The sequence below is a fragment of the Leguminivora glycinivorella genome, chromosome 25, assembly GCF_023078275.1.
Source record: "Leguminivora glycinivorella isolate SPB_JAAS2020 chromosome 25, LegGlyc_1.1, whole genome shotgun sequence".
Classification (NCBI taxonomy): domain Eukaryota; kingdom Metazoa; phylum Arthropoda; class Insecta; order Lepidoptera; family Tortricidae; genus Leguminivora; species Leguminivora glycinivorella.
This window is the reverse complement of record NC_062995.1, coordinates 3,879,715-3,902,251: the sequence shown is the minus strand read 5'-3', so window position 1 is coordinate 3,902,251 and position 22,537 is coordinate 3,879,715. Positions and strand designations below refer to the sequence as shown.

At 38.5% G+C, this 22,537-nt stretch overlaps 1 protein-coding gene and 1 pseudogene across 1 annotated transcript in view; both read right to left on the bottom strand.

Moving 5' to 3' along the window:
• Positions 1–22,537, bottom strand: part of LOC125239417 — a 61,998-nt gene that overhangs the window by 782 nt on the left and 38,679 nt on the right. Inside the window, exons 12-14 of the mRNA XM_048146989.1 lie at positions 21,437–21,606; positions 1,534–1,681; positions 392–537 (exon numbers count right to left, since the gene is read on the bottom strand). Coding sequence (XP_048002946.1) covers positions 392–537; positions 1,534–1,681; positions 21,437–21,606 — 464 coding nt within the window. The remainder of the gene's footprint in view (positions 1–391; positions 538–1,533; positions 1,682–21,436; positions 21,607–22,537) is intronic.
• Positions 10,498–15,554, bottom strand: LOC125239419 (annotated as a pseudogene).

The window sequence follows — 22,537 nt, the reverse complement described above, 5'->3', positions numbered from 1 at the left end:
GGAAGGATTTCAGTGGAGAAAATCCAAGATGGCGCCTGAATGTATGAGATATCGGTCCGACCACCGATATCGGATCGGATAATGTGAAAACGCACTAAAAGCCCGCTCCAGACTATGCGCGCGATGCCGCGAACGCGAGTGTGGATTCGATACCCAGAAAGTTCCACACTCGCGTAAGCGGCGTCGCACCGTGATTCGCCCGCATAGTCTGGAGCGGGCTTTACCTGCAACCTTCTGAATTGCTGGTGCAGCCACTATAACCAAAGAAAGTCGCAGGTTTGAGTCCTGACGGAGGTGTGAATTTTTCCTTTAATTTAAAAACATGTACTTTCGCTCGCAGCCGTTTCTGCACGAGAAAAAAAAGTTTAGTATATAGAGGTATGGTAGTTACCTTATCCTTAAAAGTAGCGACGGTGGAGATACCCTTTTTCCCCAGTTTTCTCCAGTACATCCAGGGGGGATGTGTGGCGCTGTCATAGTCATAGGGCAGAGGGAATGTCGCGTCTGCGCCTATTTTCTCGAAGTGGTGCAGTTTATCTGGCAACATTACATTAGTTTTTAAACCTGACCAGAAATATTATGACATTAAATTCAAAAAATTGTGGAATGTTCTATAAAAACTTCCACTCGCTCATTTTAGGGTAGTGGGGGGTTAGAAAGATACAAAAAGTAGCATATGTCACTCTCCATCCCTTCAACTATCTCCACTTAAAAGATCACGTCAATTCCTCGCTCCAGTTTACCGTGAAAAACCATAGAAAAATAAGTAAGGGAAGAGTTGTAAGTAACTCCATACATCAGTAAATGCAAGTTATTTATAGTGACATCTAGCGTCATTCGCGTCAACAGTTAGTGTTGGGTGTCAACAATGTCTCGTCTGCCAAAAATGTAATATTAAAACAGTTTACAACTTATATTACAAGCAGAAGGAATTGAAAACAGAGTACTGAAATTGTCTTCGGTTACCGCGATAGTTACTCATGAAATAAAACTATGGAAACGGATTAAATCGCGTATAATGAATTTAAAATACATCCCGACGTTTCGAACTCTTTACAGCGTTCGTGGTCAACGGGTGACTGAGGAAAAATTAAAATATGCAAAAGCTACCCACTTACAAGAAATATACCACGTTGACCACGAACGCTGTAAAGAGTTCGAAACGTCGGGATGTATTTTAAATTCATTATACGCGATTTAATCCGTTTCCATAGTTTTATTTCAACAGAGTACTGATTAATACTATTGTAATATTAGATGAAAATTGTTGAGCATTAGAACTTTTGTTCGTCGCGACATCTATTGACAAGTAGCAGTACTGATAATTTACGCTAGTTGACGCGTGATTGACGCGTGGATGATGCTAGATGTCACTACAAATAATTTCCATTTACTGATGTGTGGAGTTACAAATCTTACCTTACTTATTCCTCTATGGGGAAAGACGGACAAACAAAGAGACACACACACACTTTCCCATTTATAATATTAGTATAGATACCACGACTGTATACCTAAGAATAGGAAGCGAACCTGCTCTTATATGCCTCTGGTGCACCTTCACATGCTCGTCCCGATCGTGGCGGGAAAGTTCGAAATAGAAGCCTAGCATGGCCATCACCATCATGGCGGTGTGTTGGCGGTGTTGCCCGCCTTCCAGCAATTCGGGAGTGCCGAATGTCTGAAACATTCAAATAAAATATAAATTTCCGGAATTTAAATATGTAAGTGCTGCTTAACATAACATGTTAAATGCTGACTAGTTGTATGGCCGATAAACGTTAAAAAGAAAGTTTATAACCTGTCAAGCCATTTCCGTCACTAGACAAAAACGCGAATGTCTCAGACATTTGAATTTCGGAATTTTTCGAGAATTTGTAGTATTATCACACTAGTTTGACAAACCCATTACGTCACTAGAAAAAAACAGCAAATTTAAAAAATGTAACGGTTGTTTATTGTCCCTTATACAATTATTCATAAACGTTCACTAAGGTTATGAAGCCGATAAAGTTCGTTTGTCTCTTTCTATCACACCAGTACGTCGGAAAGGGACAAACGAACTTTAACGGCTTGATAACTTTAGTGAACGTTAATGAATACTTCCGAGGGTTAGAATTTAGCGCCTTTTTTCTACTGACAAGATTGTTTGACTGACTATAGCCTGTCATAGTATGTCGATTCCGTCACTAGAAAAAAGAAGCCAACTTTTTTTTTAAATATAGGCGCAAATGTCTATCATCCCTGGAACATAGAAAATTCGCGCCTTTTTGTAGTGCAGTCCCTCATTTTGTAGTAGCGGCTTGCCCGAGTATGCAGATGTTAATAGGGAAAGGGGTACTTAAATAAAACAACCAGCAAGTCAAAATCTTTTATTATACTCATAGTAATTGAACCATAACAATCTACTACAATGAAGGCATAACAAATTTATTTTAAAGACACTCTAAAACAGTCCTAAGGAATCATATCACAAATAAATCACAGACAAGTCTTTCATACAAAATCACAAACACATAAAAGTAATTTCGGTAACAAACAAAATACTTACATAGTTATTATAAAATCTTGGCATCCAACTCTGTTTTTTATTATCCCATCTTCATATTTCAACTTGTAATTTATTGCCAAAATATTGCTATGAAATACAGACGGTAACCTTGACATTCCCGAAATCATCGACGCGCCATAATATTAAAAAAAATATGATAATGTAGGACAAAGGTTTATCGTACCACAGACAATTTGAATTTCGCGCCTTTTTTAGTAACACTATTTACTTGACCGTCTAGCGCAGGGATCGGATACCGGTATTTTTTTCGGAACGGTTCCGTACGTTGACCCGAGAACTTTACTTTAGCGTTTCTGGTTCCATTAACCGGTATTCTTTTTCGTTCAGTGAACGAACGTTTATGAGTGAGAACTGTTCCGAAGAACAGAATTAAATGATACGTTCTTTAAAGAACAGTTCGCGGGAACGGAATTAAATGATACGTTCTTTAAAGAACAGTTCGCAGGAACGAAATTATTTCGGTTTTTCTATTTCCAAGAATTTGAACGAACAGTGCAAGCGGTGTCGGCCACGGCCATCACTTTAGTAACTTTAGTTTGATTTGAGACTAGCGGTGAGTAAACGTGGCGTCGAACGAAACAAATACGTCGAAAACATTCTGCACCACAACCACAATGAAGTAAGTTTTTTTCTTTTAACTTAGTGCTTTCAATTTTACCGATTTTAAAATTTAAGTAATGTCACGACGCTTAAGTATTTATTTACAGGCAATCGTACAGTCCAAGGTCAAATAAGGACGGGACGCCGCTATTAGCAAGAGCGAGCATCCTTATTTGACCTTGGTACGGTCATCTCAGGTGTGTGTGTGTGTGTGTGTGTGTGTGTGTGTGTGTGTGTGTGTGTGTGTGTGTGTGTGTGTGTGCGTGTGCGTGTGCGTGTGCGTGTGCGTGTGCGTGTGCGTGTGCGTGTGCGTGTGCGTGTGCGTGTGCGTGTGCGTGTGCGTGTGCGTGTGCGTGTGCGTGTGCGTGTGCGTGTGCGTGTGCGTACGCGTGTGTACAATATACACTACTTTCCCATTAATTGTGTCGTTGGTACTGTAGATAGTCAATTACCATAGAAATTACATCAGCTACTATCAACAATGGACCTTTAGGGTCAGTTGCACCAAACCGTCTGTCACCGTTAAAGCATTCGTTAAATTTTATTGTATGGACAGTTCCATAGGCGTCTGCTGCGTGACGATGATGTGTGTGTCAAATGTGGTTGATGCAACGGGCCCTTAGTCTAAAAACGTCACAATGAAAGATGTGAAATGTGCAATTAGTCACAAAAATAAATTGTTTTTAGTATTCAACACTCCCGTGTCCCAGAACTCGAAGAATCCCAATTCATCCAATGTTCTTATACTGCTGCGAGTGAAAGGGGCACTAATGATGATATTTATGACTTGATCGATGCACAGAATGAGCCACTGAGTAAGTACTTACCTATACTAAACCTTCATAAACCTAAATACTGAAACTCTGCCCGGTGGTTCGGTGTTAGGGCTTGCAATTATCCGTCCAATTCGAAATCCGGATGATTCGACTCGATATTTGAAAATCCGGATATTCGGATAAAATGGATATTTCGAATATTTTTTATTTTATTTAATAAATCTCATAATTAGTAACATAATTATGTACTACGATACGAAAAACACGTCGTAGGAAATTGTTATTTTATAATCAGGCTTGAGCTGTTGTTCGTAACCTTAATGTTAGGTTAGGTTACTTAGTTATTTCATTCTTGACTTTTTTAGGGTTCCGTAGTCAACTAGGAACCCTTATAGTTTCGCCATGTCTGTCTGTCCGTCCGTCCGTCCGTCCGTCCGTCCGTCCGTCCGCGGATAATCTCAGTAACCGTAAGCACTAGAAAGCTGAAATTTGGTAGCAATATGTATATAAATCACGCCAACAAAGTGCAAAAATAAAAAATGGAAAAAAATGTTTTATTAGGGTACCACCCCTACATGTAAAGTGGGGGCAGATTTTTTTTTTCATTCCAACCCCAACGTGTGATACATCGTTGGATAGGTATTTAAAAATGAATAAGGGTTTACTTAGATCGTTTTTTGTTAATATTAATATTTTCGGAAATAATCGCTCTTAAAGGAAAAAAAAGTGCGTCCCCCCCTCTAACTTTTGAACCATATATTTAAAAAATATGAAAAAAATCACAAAAGTAGAACTTTATAAAGACTTTCTAGGAAAATTGTTTTGAACTTGATAGGTTCAGTAGTTTTTGAGAAAAATACGGAAAACTACGGAACCCTACACTGAGCGTGGCCCGACACGCTCTTGGCCGGTTTTTATGAAATGACTTCAGTTGCCCATAAGATATATGATTTTATTTTTATGTAATTTTGACTAATATTTGATATTAATGAATTTTAATGCTAGAGACATAATCTGATTGCCATATGAGGCAAAACGTCATGTTGTGATCGTTTAGATCGAATATTACCTAAAAAAGGTATTACCTACCTACTCCTTGTTTAAATATCAGATTGCATTTACGAGGTTTTCATTGCCGATTTATTCAAATGCAAAAAGAACTATGACATATTACAAACACCATTTAGCTTTGTTAAATAACAAGGCTGAATGATCTTTCTCTCTAATAATTTTCACCTCTTATCTTTGATGACTTCGTGACTCCATTCCAGTTACACTTGGGACTCTCGGGTAGACGTTCTTAGCCAGAGGGCCTTACGTTACGTATACAGCGAAAAAGTTTTGGTGTTGCAACACTTGCAACCTATTTTGAAAGGATAAAATGTAAAAGCGTATCTGCTTAACTACTTCATCTTGTTCTGCAGTTCAATACTAAACAGGTCTTCCGCCGCGGGATACATAGAAGACTTCTTTTTGTCAGAAAATTTGAACAGTTTTAGTTCTGTTTGCAATTTATTTATTTATTTATAATGTATTCGGATGCTAACAATAATGAAAGTGCAGCGTTTGATACGGTACTCAGTGTCACTTGATTGATTGAGTTAAATTGATATACATTTACATGAGATTATCCACAAATATTCATGAAAAAAACCCTGCCTGCTAAGCCGCGGTCCCGGCGGATTCGAATCCCGGTAAGGGCATTTATTTGTGTGATGAGCATAGATATTTGTTCCTGAGTCTTGGATGTTTTCTGTGTATATAAGTATGTATTTATCTATATAAGTATGTATTTATATCGTCGCCTAGCACCCATAGTACAAGCTTTGCTTAGTTTGGGGCTAGGTTGATCTATGTAAGATGTCCCCCAATATTTTTGTTTATTATTTATTTACTTATAGTCATACTTGTTATGGAGAATTTTTGGCCAAAAGCTGCACTTTTGGATGGAAGCAAGCCGCTTTGCATGGTGATAGTAGACATTATAGTAAACGATTTTTTTCCGAGGATATCGAAATTTCATCTCTTAGGAAGCCGAGCGTAGCGAGGTGTTTTATGAAAATGAAAAAAATTCTATCTTTTTATTGTATCGTCCGATTTTGACAAAACGTATCTCAAATGAAAGGTATTAATTTGTGTAATTTAAGAAAAATACAAAGAAAAAAAAATTAAAAGAAAAGTTAAAAAAAAAATAAAAAAAGTAAATTTCCGTCTCGCACTGAATAACTTCAAAGAATGACAGACAAAATGTACAATGTCGATATACAAGTTTTTTTAATCGAAGACAGATAAATTTTTAGTTGAAAACTGAAGACCGCATCGAAATCAGATCAGCATTTTTTAAGATACAAGTTGCCAAAGTTGGGAAAGATCCTTGAAGAAATTCCTTTGCCAGAAAGTCAGAAATAACATGTTTTTCTGACACAGAAAAATACATAGTAACAGTACACATCAAAATAAAATTAAAAATTCCGAGGATATTATAATTTCATCCCTTAGAACGACGAGCGTAGCGAGGTCGGTTACGAAAACCGAAAAAAAAATCTAATTTTTTTGTACGTCGTCCGATTTTGACAAAACATGTTTCATTTGAAAGGTATTACTTTATGTAACTTAAAAAAAATATTGAAAAAAATTGGAAAAAATGTAAGATTTAAAAAAAAAACCTTAATTTTCGTATCACACTGAATAACCGCAAAAAACGGTAGACACGGTGTATAATTTCGATATATGATTTTTTTAAATTAAAGACAAATAAATGCATGATTATAAACTAAAAACCGAATCGAAATCGAATCAGTAGTTTTTAAGATGCAAGTTGTCAAAGTTGGCTTAGTTTGTTTATATGGTCGCTTATAATAGTTATAATATAAATTCCTTAGCCAGAAAGTCAGAAACATTATATTTTTCTTACAGTTAAAAGTATGCATAGGTAATAGACATCATTATAAACATTTTTTTACAAGGATATAAAAATTTCATTCCTTAGAAACCCTTACAAAGACGATCCAATAAAAAAAACTGCCTTTTTTTTGTTTTTCGTAACAGACATCGCTACGCTCGGCTTTCCAAGGGATGAATTTTTTATATCCTCGTAAAAAATTGTTTATTATGATGTCTAAGTTACATAAAGTAATACCTTTCAAATGAAACATGTTTTGTCAAAATCGGACGACGTACAAAAAAATGAGATTTTTTTTTCGGTTTTCGTAACTGACTCGCTACGCTCGTCGTTCTAAGGGATGAAATTATAATATCCTCGGAATTTTTAATTTTATTTTGATGTGTACTGTTACTATGTATTTTTCTGTGTCCGAAAAACATATTATTTCTGACTTTCTGGCAAAGGAATTTCAAAGTGGCCATATAAAGCGATCTTTCCCAACTTTGGCAACTTGTATCTTAAAAAATGCTGATCTGATTTCGATGCGGTCTTCAGTTTTCAACTAAAAATTTATCTGTCTTCGATTAAAAAAATTGTATATCGACATTGTACATTTTGTCTGTCATTCTTTGAAGTTATTCAGTGCGAGACGGAAAATTACTTTTTTTTATTTTTTTCTTACTTTTATTTTAAATTTTTTTTCTTTGTATTTTTTTTTAAATTACACAAATTAATACCTTTCATTTAAGATACGTTTTGTCAAAATCGGACGATACAATAAAAAGATAGAATTTTTTTAATTTTCATAAAACACCTCGCTACGCTCGGCTTCCTAAGGGATGAAATTTCGATATCCTCGGAAAAAATCGTTTACTATGATGTCTACTATCACCATGCAAAGCGACTTGCTTCCATCCAAAAGTGCAGCTTTCTTTTCATAACTAGTATGACTATTATTAAATAAGGTAGTAGTGCCACTCAAGGAGTAATTTTTGATATAAATCGCTTTAATATCGTAAATGTGTTAATTTTACTTTAAAATTTGTTTTCCAAATGAGCTTCTTAAAAATTGCAATGGTATTTCTGTCATTCACAATATTCGAATTATTCGTTTTATCCGGATTTTAACGTGCAAATTATCCGAATTTCAAAATCAGCGGATATATCCGGATTACAATACAAGCCCTATTCGGTGTCACTCCTAAAGTAGGTACTTACAGGCGACCGTACCGACATATGTCAATTAGGGACGCAGTTATTTGTAAAAAAATGAGAAAGCCTTATACGGTCAACCGGGGTGGCTTTAAAACGCAGGGGTGACTTTGAAAATTTAGTTTTAAAGTCATACTGTAAGTAAATTCGCGATTTTCTATGGTAGATTTACAAGAATATTTATTGATCTATTATCTATCTACTAATTACATGAACAGTTTCAGTAAATAATGAATGATGTTAATTTTAAAGCCGTTCAAATACCATCAAAGTAACCCCAAATTTTCCTAAAGCCACCCCGGTTGACGTAGCTCTCCCGCTCTTACAATCCCGTACTTGTTGGACCTTGGTCGGTTTGGTCGTCTGTAGACAGTGTAGACACTAATAAACTCGCCAACTACAGTTGTGTATTCCATGTAGATACACCAAGGGCCCAATTCTCAAAAGCTTGTAACTTATTGTAATAATTTTCTAGAAATGTAAGTACTTATGCAAAATAAATAAGATATTTTTATTGCAGGTAAAAGCTTTGACATAGATGATGAAGATCTAGCCTTCAAAAAAATATATATAGAGAAAAAACTACCCCATATCCAAGCGATTCTGATGACCTTGAGTTGGATGTAAGTGCTTATAGTGTGAGAAAGCTGTATAAAATATAATCTGCACTAATTTGTATAAATATGTGTGTTACTTAATCTGTGTGAATTTGTAATAGTGATATGTTTTTAAATGTTTTTAAGGACCAAGATGCAGTCCTTGAGAGACCACAACCCATGCAATCCATTTATAGTGAACCGGAACCGGACGCGATGTGCCCTTGTTCATGCAAGCGTAATATAGTTGCAGTCGTTATAAGAAAAAGTTAGAACAAGTTCCCGAAGAGAATTTACGGGCTTGTTTAGAAGATCTCGAAAATAAAATAGAAAAATATTATTAATGTGTATCAAGATTATGTGTACTCTATCATAATTATAGCTTCAGTGTAAAAGTCAATCATATTTTGGTACATTCGTTAGTGAAATATCGTTATAAAATAAGGGTTATTCCACTAGTCAGAGTTACCACTAAGTTGTTACCAGTGGTAACTACAATGTTATTTTCCCATAGGCAATTACTGGAAAGATTATATCATAAGATTCATAAGTTTTGTTTTATTTTATACACATGTAAAGCATGACCAGAAATATATGACTACGCGCCATGTAGCGGAATTTCATTAAAACTATTTTCTTCATAGTCATCATACTATACTGAACTGTCACTCCATACATCAGAATAACAGCGCACTCCTGCCTGACAATAGTTATTTATATTTCTGGTCAGGCTTTAGTTTCTTAACCATACTTACCATATCCAACGCGATCAATGTTATTTTCACCAAATCTAATGGCAACAGCTGAGACTGTTTCCTCACCTTTAATTGATTGGCCTCAATGGCCACTGCGTAAGAGTCGTTAGAGGTGCACATTGAATTAGAGCACACAAATATTATTTCAGTAGTTGCCTAATATCAAGGACGATAGATACCGGGACTGACAAAGCCCATACAAAAGTTTACCTCTGAAATGTCCCATACATTTCCGAGCGATTATTTCCGAAAAAATTAACAATATCAAAAAATGTTAGTAGTAAACCCCTATTCATTTTTTAATACCTATCCAACAATAGGTATATCACACGTCAGGGTTGAAATGAAAAAAAAATCTCTCCCCACTTTACGTGTAGGGGGGGCAGGCACCCTAATAATGTTCTCATGCAATGATTAGTTGGTTTCGATTTAGCTTAATATATTTTTTGTTCTTATTTATGGTGTCTGTATTTAGCTCTGCCGTGAAAAATATTTAAAGAAATAAGGAGGCCGTTTCATCATCGCCACCAGTACAAAACAAGGTCCCACGTAAGAAGAAAATAAACATCGACGACTTCGATACAGGCACAAGCTTCATGAATTTTAGGCTGTGTGGAAGTAGCAAGTCTTCAAACCTAGCTTATTAAATTGTCATTCTCTAAAACCATGCTTTAATTTTCTACAAATATTAACGCGAAACGAAACCCAGTACTCTCTGTCCCGATTATACATGACGTCGGCACATTATTGCCATATGAAAACGATTTGTAGCGACACTCTTCCAGGGTCAAATAAAAACTTGTCAGGCTTTAGTTACTAAAAAAATCCGGATTTAATCCGGAGTTCGGATTTTGCCCTAAAAATAATCCGGAAATCCGGATTTTATATTATTGCAATCCCTAGGTATAACCCAATCCTTTCAGAAAATATTTACTTTATCACAAAATTATTTTAAACTTTCTTTTTGACATCGAAAAGGCTTTAGTTTTTTACATACCGAATAACTTTATTTCGGTATCATGATTCCTTTTAAGATAATTACATTATGTATAAGGTAAGGAATAATATTTAGAATACCTAAAATATGACAAATTTGCATTCTATTCAAATCAGTACGAGTATACTTCACGGAGTCCAAAACTATACGCAAATCAGAAGTCCAAAACTAGAGAAATATAGATAGAGACTATAGAGAGCGATTGCGGGCGCCGGTCGGCTCGAGCGCGAGTACTTGCGCCGCCGGCGTATGCGTCTGTGTGCGTGCGCCACGCGCACACACAACTTTACTATACAGGGCCTCTCTGTGGGTTCCGCCCCCGTCAGCGCGACGGCGATAAAGACCTAAAAATCTGAATTCGTGCTTGCCTCCTGTATCGTCTTAATCCTTTAATGATTCCGTTAACGTGAAACTTTAAGTAGACAGGTTTTATGAAGACAATTGGCCGGTGAGCCCTACAATTTTAAAATTTGCCGCCCTTTATACATGGTGTATATTCTATGCTGTTTCTTCCTATCCTAATAGTTTCAATATCAAGCATACACTATCACTGCACGTTCGCTGTTTATACGCCGAAAGTTGCAACTCAAGTAAATGAAGTAAACAAAACAAACAACCTACCTTCACCTTCATTGCCGGCCGCGGCCGGCCGGCTAACCGAAACAGAAATATACATGAACTTCCTGTGAAAAAGAGACAGCGAAAGGCGGCTCGTGCGTAAGGTAACTGTACACTATTCCGGGATAGTAAAATGTGGTACATTATTCCGGGATACTTTGGTTTTTGTCGCAAAATAAGGAAACTATCAGTAAAATCTTAATTTAAGGCAGTATTTTATTAACTATAGATCAAATAGAACCGAAAAAGTCGATTTTCGAATATCTATCATATCTTTTGAAGCCGTGAGGTACCTCCAAACGCGTCAGTCGCAACCACGCAGTGGTTTCTATGGGCGTGTTTGACGGTGAGCTTAACGCGGCAGCGGAACTTCTTAAGGGTTTACTGTGATGCGGGTAAGTTTATTTATATTAAATTTGTATCATAATTGTCTTATAGTTATTAAAAGACATTTATATCATCTTTTCAAATTAATTTAAAGCATATTTTAATTAAAATACCCGCTCCCGGAATAATGTACACCATTTTGACGCGGTGTACATAATTGCGGGAGTATCCCGGAATAACGGAAACACAGTCCGCAATGTTTTTATGTTTTATTACTATTTGCGGTGAAGTATATTTATATATTTGATGTAAATTTATTGAGTAAAGATTACAGATTATAGTGACATAATTACGGTACATATATTTTTTTAGATTTTAGTCTCATAATTGAGTACGAAATGTATACTCGTTGAGTAATACGTGCGAAATATTGGAGTGTGGCATCGACATTAAATTTGTTTTATTTCGGAGGAACAAGGTTATACCGATAAACTGGCAACCTTCCGACGATGCTCCAGGCTATGTAGTCGAGAATTGGTCAGCTCGTCGTCATTGATGATCTTCTTGGCCCTCCTCTCGACTGACTCGAGCGCCGCAAGCTGGTATTTCGCTGAACCATCCCACAATATTCTACACACGACCGGACTTGTGCTTGGTACAGGTCGAGCAGCTGCCTAGGTGTAAAATAATGCCTCACCTTGTTGAGGATGCCCAGCTTTTTTGCAGCTAACTGAGCTTTCGACTCAATGTGCGGGCCGAAGTTAAGTTTCGAAGTCAGTGAGATTCCGAGAAGCTCAAGATGGTCGGTAATCGGAAGGATACATTTCGGAACGTAGGAGTAAGGTGGAATGGGCTCCTTTTAGCAGAAATAAGACACGCCTGAGTCTTACTAGCATTGAACGCAATCAAATTGGCTTCACCCCAATCGGAGACTGCCTTCAGTGATTCGTTCATGCGTTCGACCATTGCCTCCCTGAGTGACTGTATCTGGACTCCACTAGCTCGTGAGTCGGGTATGTAGCTTTCTACAACCGTCGTGTCATCTGCATAACCGAACGTACCTGGTTTCAGTAGGTCGTTTATATGGAGCAGGAAGAGGGTCGCTGAAAGCACAGATCCCTGAGGAACTCCGGCGTTTATTGCCAATTGATCGGACGAGCAGCCATTAATGACAACCCGAATCGATCTATCCCTCAGGAAGTCAGATACCCAGTTACAGAGACTAGTGGGAAGACCGAAGGACGGTAGCTTGCTAATAAGACCCTCGTGCCAGACCCGGTCGAAAGCCTTCGATATATCAAGAGAGACAGCCAAGGCCTCTCCTTTCTTCTCGATGGCCTCACTCCAGATGTGTGTGGCATACGCTAACAGATCTCCAGTGGACCGGCCACGGCGGAAGCCGTACTGTCGGTCACTGAGGAGGTCGTTCGCTTCGAGGTATGCCAGGAGTATTTCGATGTTTTGAGTATAATTGTTATATAATCTTCCAATGTACTAAGAAAAAAATCTTGTTTGTCTTTTAATACAGCCTTCGTTTTGACTGCCGTAATTAAGTACACGACTTTATATGAGTGTATCTTATTCCGGTATGCCTATATAAAGTATATTAAAATATAAAAACACAAAATAAGGTATAGAGACCCGACTATTATGTTTTTAAACTTCCTTAGTTAGCTAAAAATCTTTATACCGCATATTGGTTTGTCCGTCAGTCAGTCTGTCCGTCTACGATTTAGCTCAATCATTATTACTACTAGAAAGCTAAAATTTACATGAGGATAATACATAATAGGATAGACATATATAAATATAAAATAGTACAAATTAGTGTCAATTTTAAGAACGGCCTATAATATTTATTTATTGAGTTCTATTTATTTATATATACATACTTGAATAACGTATCACCACCATATATGTATACGGTGTAGCTCAGTGATCACCAGTACCAAAAAACTGAAATTTTCACGAGTACCGTGCAATTTTTATAACCGGCAATAGCTTCTGGATTGAAATTAAATTTTGAAAAAAAAAACCCCGACATTGTAAAGCGTTTTTCATCAAACATGGCTAAGAACACTCTCGACTAATTCAGCTTTCAAACGAAAAAAACTAATCTAAATTGGTTCATCCATTCGAAAGCGATGCCTTAGACAGACAGTAAAACTTATAACACCCTGTCATTATATCATACAATAGTTATACCGTAAAATATCATATTTCCCATCCCACCCCAACCCATCAAAACATTGCCAATTATAAAAAATACACTCTGTATAAGCATCTATCAAAACGATATGTGCATTTATATATTTATGTAAACAATATTTTTAATTCGTTTTTTACATTATGCTTCAACAACGTGGACTTTAAAGGTATCCCGTAATTACGTACAACGACTCCCGGAATTGAAGCCATACCAAAATTGTATCCCGGAATAATGGGCAAACTAAGGGTTAAGTAAAACAACGGTAATTTCTATAAATTAGAAGTTACGATGATGCAAAATAGTGTCTTAAATCCATCGTAGAAGACTTATCCTTAAAATAAAATAATTAACACGACTAGAAACTTCAAATATTTTTTACAATCCTCACTCAAAGTAGGAAACGTCTTAAGTTCCCGTAATATGGGACAGTTACCTTAACTTCAGCCTGTCAATATTTTTTATGACTAGACTTTCGATGTTGCCTGTGCTGCGATCTTGGGCTGATACACTTAGAACTCCATTGAAATCAATGTCAAAAGTTACATCTATCTTAGCTATGCCTCGCGGGGCGGGTGGTATACCATTCAGGTCAAAAGAACCCAATAGATTGTTGTCTTTAGTTTGCGTTCTTTCTCCTTCAAATATTTCTATAGTCATCGCAGTCTGGTAATCTTCTAATGTGGTAAGTTCTTTGGTGACTCTGCAAGGTATCGGAGTATTCCTGTTTATAACTTGGAACATCATTCCTCTAGCCGCTTCCACTCCCAATGTTAATGGCACTACGTCAACTAGAAGTAGGTCCTGTAACCTTTCATGCTCGTCTCCACCTAGAACAGCTGCCTGTATAGCTGCACCGCATGCTATCGCTTCGTCAGGATTGACAGAAGCTGTCAATGCTTTTCCATCGAAGAATTCAATCAGCATACTCCTTATCTTTGGTATCCTACTACTCCCTCCGACGAGAATAACGTGTTCTATATCACTTTTATTTACTTTCGCGTTATTTAGAGCTTTTTCCACGGGTTTGAGTGAATCTCTGAACAAATCTGAACACAGTTCTTCAAACTGCTCTCTGCTTATTTTCCCATGATAGTCAATGTCGTTACATAAAGAATCTATATCCACGTAGGCTTCTGTAGCTGAAGTTAAAACTCTTTTGCTCGTTCAGCTGCCGATTTCAATCTCCTCAAAGCTTTGGTTTTTGATACTATATCCGTGTGGTACCTCTTTCGAAAATCTTCAGCAAAATAAGCTACTAATCTATTGTCGAAATCCTCTCCTCCTAAACGAGTATTTCCGACGGTTCCTTTAACTTTGTAAATTGATTTTTCATTTATACTCAAAACGGACACGTCGAGAGTTCCACCTCCTAGGTCGTAGATGAGTACATTCGATTCTTGTTTCAAATTCTGGTCCAATCCATACGCTAAAGCTGCCGCCGTTGGTTCGTTTATTATCTTGAGTACATTAAGACCTGCTATAACTCCAGCGGCCCTGGTGGCTTGTCTCTGAGCATCGTTGAAATAAGCAGGAACAGTCACAACTGCATCCTTAATTTTCTCTCCCAGATACGCCTCGGCAAACTCCTTCATCCTGCAAATGATCATACTGCTTATTTCCTCAGGCGCAAACTGTTTTTTCTGACCTTTATACTCTACTAAGATCTTTGGCTTACCGTTATTATTCGTAACTACAAAAGGCCAGTTGTGTAAATCCATTTGTACGCCAATGTCATCGTAGCGGCGCCCGATAAGGCGTTTCGCGCCAAAAACCGTGTTCCAGTGGTTAAAAGGTGCTTGGTTCTTCGCCGCTTCTCCTATGAGCCGCTGGTTCTTCGTAAAAGACACGTAAGATGGCGTTGTCCTGTTCCCTTGGTCGTTCGCAATCACTTCCACTAAACCTTCTCTCCATATCGCTACACAAGAATACGTCGTGCCCAAATCGATGCCTATAGCCACCATTTCAATGAAACAAAGTTAAAAAAACCGGGAAAAAGTTTTTAAACTACTTTCATCACACAAAGTTTTCATACGTCCTTCGAAATTCAAACTGGGAGCCGGCAGCGCGCGGTCCTTGTATTTATACTTTCGCCCAATGGGTATCGAGAATCTTCGCGCGCTAGAATGTTCCGGCCAATCAGAGAGCTCACGTTATAGAAGTTTCTAGACTTGGGTTGCCAGATCAATAAAACTAAATTGTCCAAAATTGTGTAGTAGTTAGTAGGCTGGGTGTCAATTTTCGAGAATTTATGCTAACGTAAATTATGATTATGTTATGAAATGCAACATTTTCGATTGACCTATAAATAACAATTAAGAAAAAACTCAACAAAAGACTTCTTCAATACAAAGGATTGTAGTTGCTTTTTATACTGGTTACTAACCTCTAGAAAAATTTCCATGCGTAAAAAGTGAATAAATATATTGTTTTTTTAAAACAAGAGTATTAAATAATAAAACGATTAAATTATTACTGGGTGTATTTTCAAATATTGTTTAAGAGTTTCTCGTAAAAATGTGAGTTCCAAAGAAAGTCGTGCCCTCATTAAATTTTTACAATTGTGTGTCATCCTGTACAATTTTTTTTAACATGTTCAGTTAAACACATTCTTTAATAAAATCCCAAAATACAATATTAATTTTAAATACTGGCAACCCAGTTCATTCAACCCCGCTATTGACGCAAAAAAGCCACGTGTATCTTTCATCCTGCTCGCACTCGCGACGATAGCATTCATTTGTTTGCTTGCTATCTCGCTCACCCTAATCGAATGGGCTCGCCCAATGCCAAGTTTGCGCAAAAACATCCTTTTCTGGATTACGGTCTGTTGCGATCTTATTCTTAAAAGTTTAGGGCTTAGTTTTGTTTGATCAGTATGTAAAAGGAATATACTAGAAATTTGTAGTGTTTACGAGAAATGGGATAGGTACATTATGAATGGAGTGCTGCGATTTGAAAAAAACATGTAAATATTTACCTTTAAACTAAGCTTATCTCAGGCGGAATAAAATTGTAGTTATATTATGTGTTTAAATATTGAAAACTTTATCAGTTTTCTATCTAAATAGTTCGCGGTTTAATACCGTTAAATTCGTTTCGTAAAAGGAGTAATTAAAATTATTAGTTAAATAATTGTTTTTGGAACATTGGCTTGTGTTGATCTGCAGCATTCAGATCAACACAATTAATATTTCATCAGAATAGTACATTACATCAGAGGCCGGGAAAATGAGGATTTCCGGCCAAGTGGATATATACCGGATAGGGATACGAGGCCGGGAATCCGTTTTCACGCCGAGGCATGTATAGTGCTTTTCTCAAACATACAATGAAATAAATAAAAAATGCTCTAAAGGACAATAGTTTATAGAAAAAAGTTACTTTGCAGGCCTAGGCCTAAAAAATAATGTGAAATCCCTTTACAGTCCTCTCGAGTTGTTGCGCCCAAAAAGCGATACTTCCCAGCCCATTTTAAGGAACGTAAAGACAATATTTCATTGCATGTTTGAGAAAAACAATTTGTTTTTATATAAATCTCCAGTCCAGACGTAACATTCAAAACACAATTTATCAGAAAATAAATTAACGCCAATTTTCAATTTAATTACGAAGTGAGCTGTTATCAATAACTTCGTTATAAAGTCTAGTATTAATTAATGTTATTTGTATTAGGTACGATAAAAGCAATTTTCGTCATTAGGGTAAGCAACGATGTGGTACCTTTTTCTTGAGAACATTACAAAGTTAGATTTATCATGACATTTGAGAACTTTTATAAGAATTCCCGTGTGGTGACGGGTTAAGAATTTCACCGCCCTTTCTTCCCGTGGGTGTCGTAGAAGTCGACTGTGGGATATGGGTTAAATTGTGGCGTAGGCGAGAGGCTGGCAACCTGTCCCTGCAATGTCACATTACAGTATAATAAATAGTACTATCGTACAGTATGGCCACTCCCGCTCCCCTCTGAAAGTGCCACCCACCCCCTCTCGGTTACCTCACAGTTACCGCCTGTCAAAAACGCGAACAGTCGACCTGTCATATTTCACTCATACAAGCATGGTCCGCGTTCACCTACACGAGCTTAGACTGTGTGCTAGGAACGCGCCTCTTTCATATATTTGATCGCCAGTGTCCGAGGTGTGGTCACATTTTGGATTTTTTTCAACCCCTTTTTTGCCAAGAGTGGCACTGAACTTAGTAGTACATGTGCTCTGCCTACCCCTTCATGGGACACAGGCATCATTATATGTATGTATCAAAGACATATGTAACTCCTATAGACAGATAAAGTCCAAGAAAAAACGTGCCTCAAAACCATACAGAATAGGTACGGTGAGCTAGATGGCATTACACCTTTGGGGTACGCTCGGCTAGATGGCGCTAATATTAATATTTGACATTTTAAAACATATCAAGCTAAGAATATGGGCCAAATTGTCAAAACTGAGGTTCAAAAGTTTTAAGCTTGTCTCGAGAGATGGCGGTCTATGCACTGCGATTACACATTTTATTATGACAGTAGCTCTCTATAATACTCGATCCTCTTTGGTATGTATGTATGTATGTATGCATTGTATGTTTATAATAATTCCTAATACGAAAACTAGCATCATAATTTGGTGTTTTGAGTCCACATCTTCATTTCATCAGTAATATCAGTAAGTTAATTGGAGTTCCGTATCACCAGATTTGATCAGATTTATAAAAAATTGTTCCCATCTGGGGGCCGATTTTTGAGTCTCACTGTCACTAAAATACCGGTTGAAAACGGTGACTTGCCTATCAGTGACAATTTTCTGAACTCGAACGCGTGAGACTCAAAAATCGGCCCGCTGGTCTGTCTATGTTTGTTAACTCAACCGTACATCGTTAAATGATTTCAATTTGGCTCCCGTTGTTACGTGACGCAACGCAATACATTTGTTACATTGTTGTAACAACATACTGCAATACATAACCAGCCCAGCCAGCCAGCCTTTTGGGCACGCTGCCTGTTGGTGGCGACTTGCAGGGTGTTTTTGAGTTGTAGGTGTGTGTGTGTGTGTGTGTTTTTTTTTCTTTTTTTTTTTTTAGTATGTACTTTTAGGTTTAGTCAATACATAACATGTTTGAAATACGAACTCTATTCTGTTAGTGAATAAGGACAATATTAGTCCGCACTAAATTAAACGCTGCAAAATATCTGACACGGTTTTTTGCAGACATTATGGACTAAGAGCCCAGTGCCGCCAGACCTTCCTCATTTTTTAAAGGATGAAACTTTAGGATAATGTAGGGTCCATCCATATCGACGTTCAATGTCTTAATATTACCTAGTTCGGCCCGTCGGCTATTTTTTTGCTTTAAGTTTTTTTTTAAACACTTATTATTTATTTTATTTGGAGCCTGTCGTGTCCCACTGCTGGGCAAAGGCCTCCCCCCAATTTTTCCACTTCTCTCTATTCAAAGCCGTGTCTGGCCATTCCTTCAAAAAGGAGTCCAGTTCGTTCCGCCATCGCTGTCAGGGTCTGCCAGATCCCCGATTCGAGTTTTCGGGCTCCCACTCCGTGGTGATTCTGCCCCACAACTCGTTCGGCATCCGGCAGACGTGACCAGCCCAGTCCCATTTTAGCTTGGCCGCCTTCCGAGCTACACCGATAATTTTCGTCTTGGAGCGCAGCGTGGTGTTCCGGACTCGATCCACCAATTTGACACCTAATATGCTGCGCTCCATGGCACGTTGGCAAACCCCGAGCTTGGACTTCTGAGCTTTAGTCAAAGACCAAGTCTGTGCACCGTAGGTCAGAACTGGGAGTATGCATATGTCCATGAGCTTCCGTTTGAGTGTCATCGGAAGATTACCTTTCATAAGATGTTTCATGGACCAATAGCTCCTCCAGGCGTTTTCAATCCGTCTTTCGACCTCTTTTTCCTGACGCGCCTGGAAGGAAACTAATTGGCCCAAATAAATGTACTCTTGGACATATGCAATTGGTTCTCCATTAATCTCTATGCCATGCGATGCACTGTTAGTCATAAGCTTGGTCTTTGACATATTCATCTTTAGTCCAATCTCGAGGCTTGCGGTGCTTAGTTCTTCAAGCATTTGTTGCAGCTCGGAAGCTGTTGAGGAGAAAAGGACAATGTCGTCAGCGAACCTCAGATTAGTCAATCTGCGATTGCCGACGAGGATCACTCGTGTGTCTGTCTGTCCGTTGTCACAGCCAATTTTCTCCGAAACTACCGAACCGAATGACTTGAAATTTGGCACACATATGTAAACCTGTGACCTAAAGACGGACATGTAATTTAAATTAAGAATATTCAATTACAGGGGCCACTTTTGGGGGTAACAGTGAAAATTAAAAATCAAAGTTATCATCATCATCCTCCTTGCGTTATCCCGGCATTTGCCACTGCAAAGTTTCTAGAACTATATTCATGATAATCATCATTTCCTGATCATTTACGCCAGCCGTAAGTTTTACCAGACGCTTGAAAGTCTGTGTTATTTACCCTAATTTGACTAATTTCTCATACCACGGCCGGCGCAAATGGTCAGGAAATAATAATGATCATATCCTTACAGTCTTTTCTAACACATATATAAAAACCAGTCTTGAGAATTTAAGGAAAGTTAGTCTTTTAAAAGAAAACCTTAATTTATGGCAAAAAAATGGCCGACTGGTCGAACTAGGTAATATGTGGACATTAAACGTCGATTCGAACTCTACATTATCCCAAAGTTTCATCCTTGAGAAAATGAGGAAGGTCTGGTGGCTCTGGGCTCTTAGTCTAATGCGTGTCCTATATTTTGACAGCTACACTTTTGCGACCAGTCCAACATAAGTTGGCAATGATTTTGACAGCCTTGCCGGTGCAAATGTTATTTTAAACGTCAAAATTCGATAAAATTATAACGTTTACTTTAAGTCAGTTTTCACATTATCCAATTTCAAAAGAAAAAATCCAAGATGGCGCCTGTAATGTATGGGATATCGGTCCTACATCCGATATTGGATATCGGATAGATGAAAACGTCTTCAACGGAAGTCGACAAGATTATATAGTCGACTAATCTGTCTTCCACAAACTCTGCCAGTGATGAAATCAGACCCTTTAGCACAACTTGCCTTGTCGCGCGCGAGTCTAATATACATCAAGCGCGACTTCAAGTATGGACTCGCGCGCGACAAGACAAGTTGTGCTAGAGGTGCCCCTCTAGCACAACTTGTCTTGCAGGGGTATATTAACAATCGCTGCAGGGCTGCTATCCAAGAGGTAGTCTTCATATCCAATCTCTCATCTCTGTGATTTTGACACAAGGCTCTATGACAATTTTTTTTATAGGTACCACGTCGGTGGCAAACAGGTATACGGCCCGCCTGAGGGAAAGCTGTCACCATAACCTATGTACGCTTGCAACTCAAGGGGTGTCACATGCGCGTTGCCGACGCATTAGAAACTTGTACACTGCTTTTGAATACCTTGGCAGGGAGCTCATTCCACAACCGGAGCGTTCGCGGGATGAAATTCCTCTGAAACCGCATGGTACGCGACCATTTAGGTTGCAAGGTGTGTGGATGAGCGCCCTGTCGATGGCCAGCGGTGCGATAATGAAAAGTGGGCAATGGTACCATGTCAAACAGTTCTTCAGAACACAACCTATTGTACAATATGATATAGTTAACTAACCTGCCTTCCGCCAACTCTGTCGGTGATGAAATCAGGGCTGTTATCTAACACCAGATAGTTTTTTTAATACTATGTCGGTGGCAAACAAGCATACGGTCCACCTGATGGAAAGCGGTCACCGTAGCCTATAAAATAGTCCTCATAATTGGCAGTGTCCCCCACCCGAATTTCTGTGATTTGGACACAAGTCTCTGTGAGATGATATACTTGACTAACCTGCCTTCCGCCGACTCTGCCGGTGATGAAATCAGGGCTGTTATCCAACACCAGGTAGTCCTCATACTTGGGAGTCTCCCCCTCCCGAATTTCTATGATTTTGACGCAGGTCTCTGTCAATAAGATGGCGTTCACATCGTCGAGGCGAGAACGAAGGTTTTGTAGGTTGACTGGAAAGTAGCAAATCGTGTTAGTAAAACATTTCAGCATACAGACGGTGAACCAAATCTTGTTTATTTTTATGAAATAGGCAGCAAACGAGCAGACGAGCCGCCTGATGGTAAGCAGTCATGGCCGCCCATGGACATAAGCAACATCAGGGGAGCCACTTATGCGTTGCCGACCTTTGAAAACCCTAAATACCTGCTTCTTGAAGAACCCCATATCATAGCGCAAGGGAAACACCTCAGAAGGTAGCTCATTGGTAGTAAACAAGGCGGCAAATTTTAAAAATATAGGGCTCACCGGCTAATTGATTCTTTAATCGAAAATGTAGGGGCAAAGTTTTAATTCCCAAAGAAATTTGGAATTTGTCGCCTTTTTACCGATGCGAAGTGGATCTTGGCCTCCGACCATAAACTCCGCCTTTCGCTCCTATCCTGTGCGATCTACCACTCAGTCACTTGAAGATCTCACTCATTTAATATAAGCTAAAAATTGGTGAACATTAGACTCTTTGTTCGTCGCGACATCTATTGGCAAGTAGCAGTACTAATAATTTACGCTATTTGACGCGTGATTGGCGCTAGATGTCACTACAAATAACCCGCATTTACGTATGGAGTTACAACTCTACCCTTACTTATTCCTCTATGGCCACAGGTAATCCTTTTTGACCCCACGATCCTCTCCCATCCTCTCCACATGGCCGAGCCAGCGAAGACGAGCAACCTTACTCCCGCCGATGACTATGGAATCGCCCCATGCGCGGATCCAGGGGGGGGGGTCATTACCCCCCTGGAGCCTAGGTTGGCCATACAAATATACCACGTGACCCCCCCCTCCCCCGGGGCCTGGGCCTTTACCACGTGACCCCCCCCTGGGCACGAAGCTGGATCCGCGCTTGAATCGCCCATTAGTTCTTCCATCTCTCTCATTAGA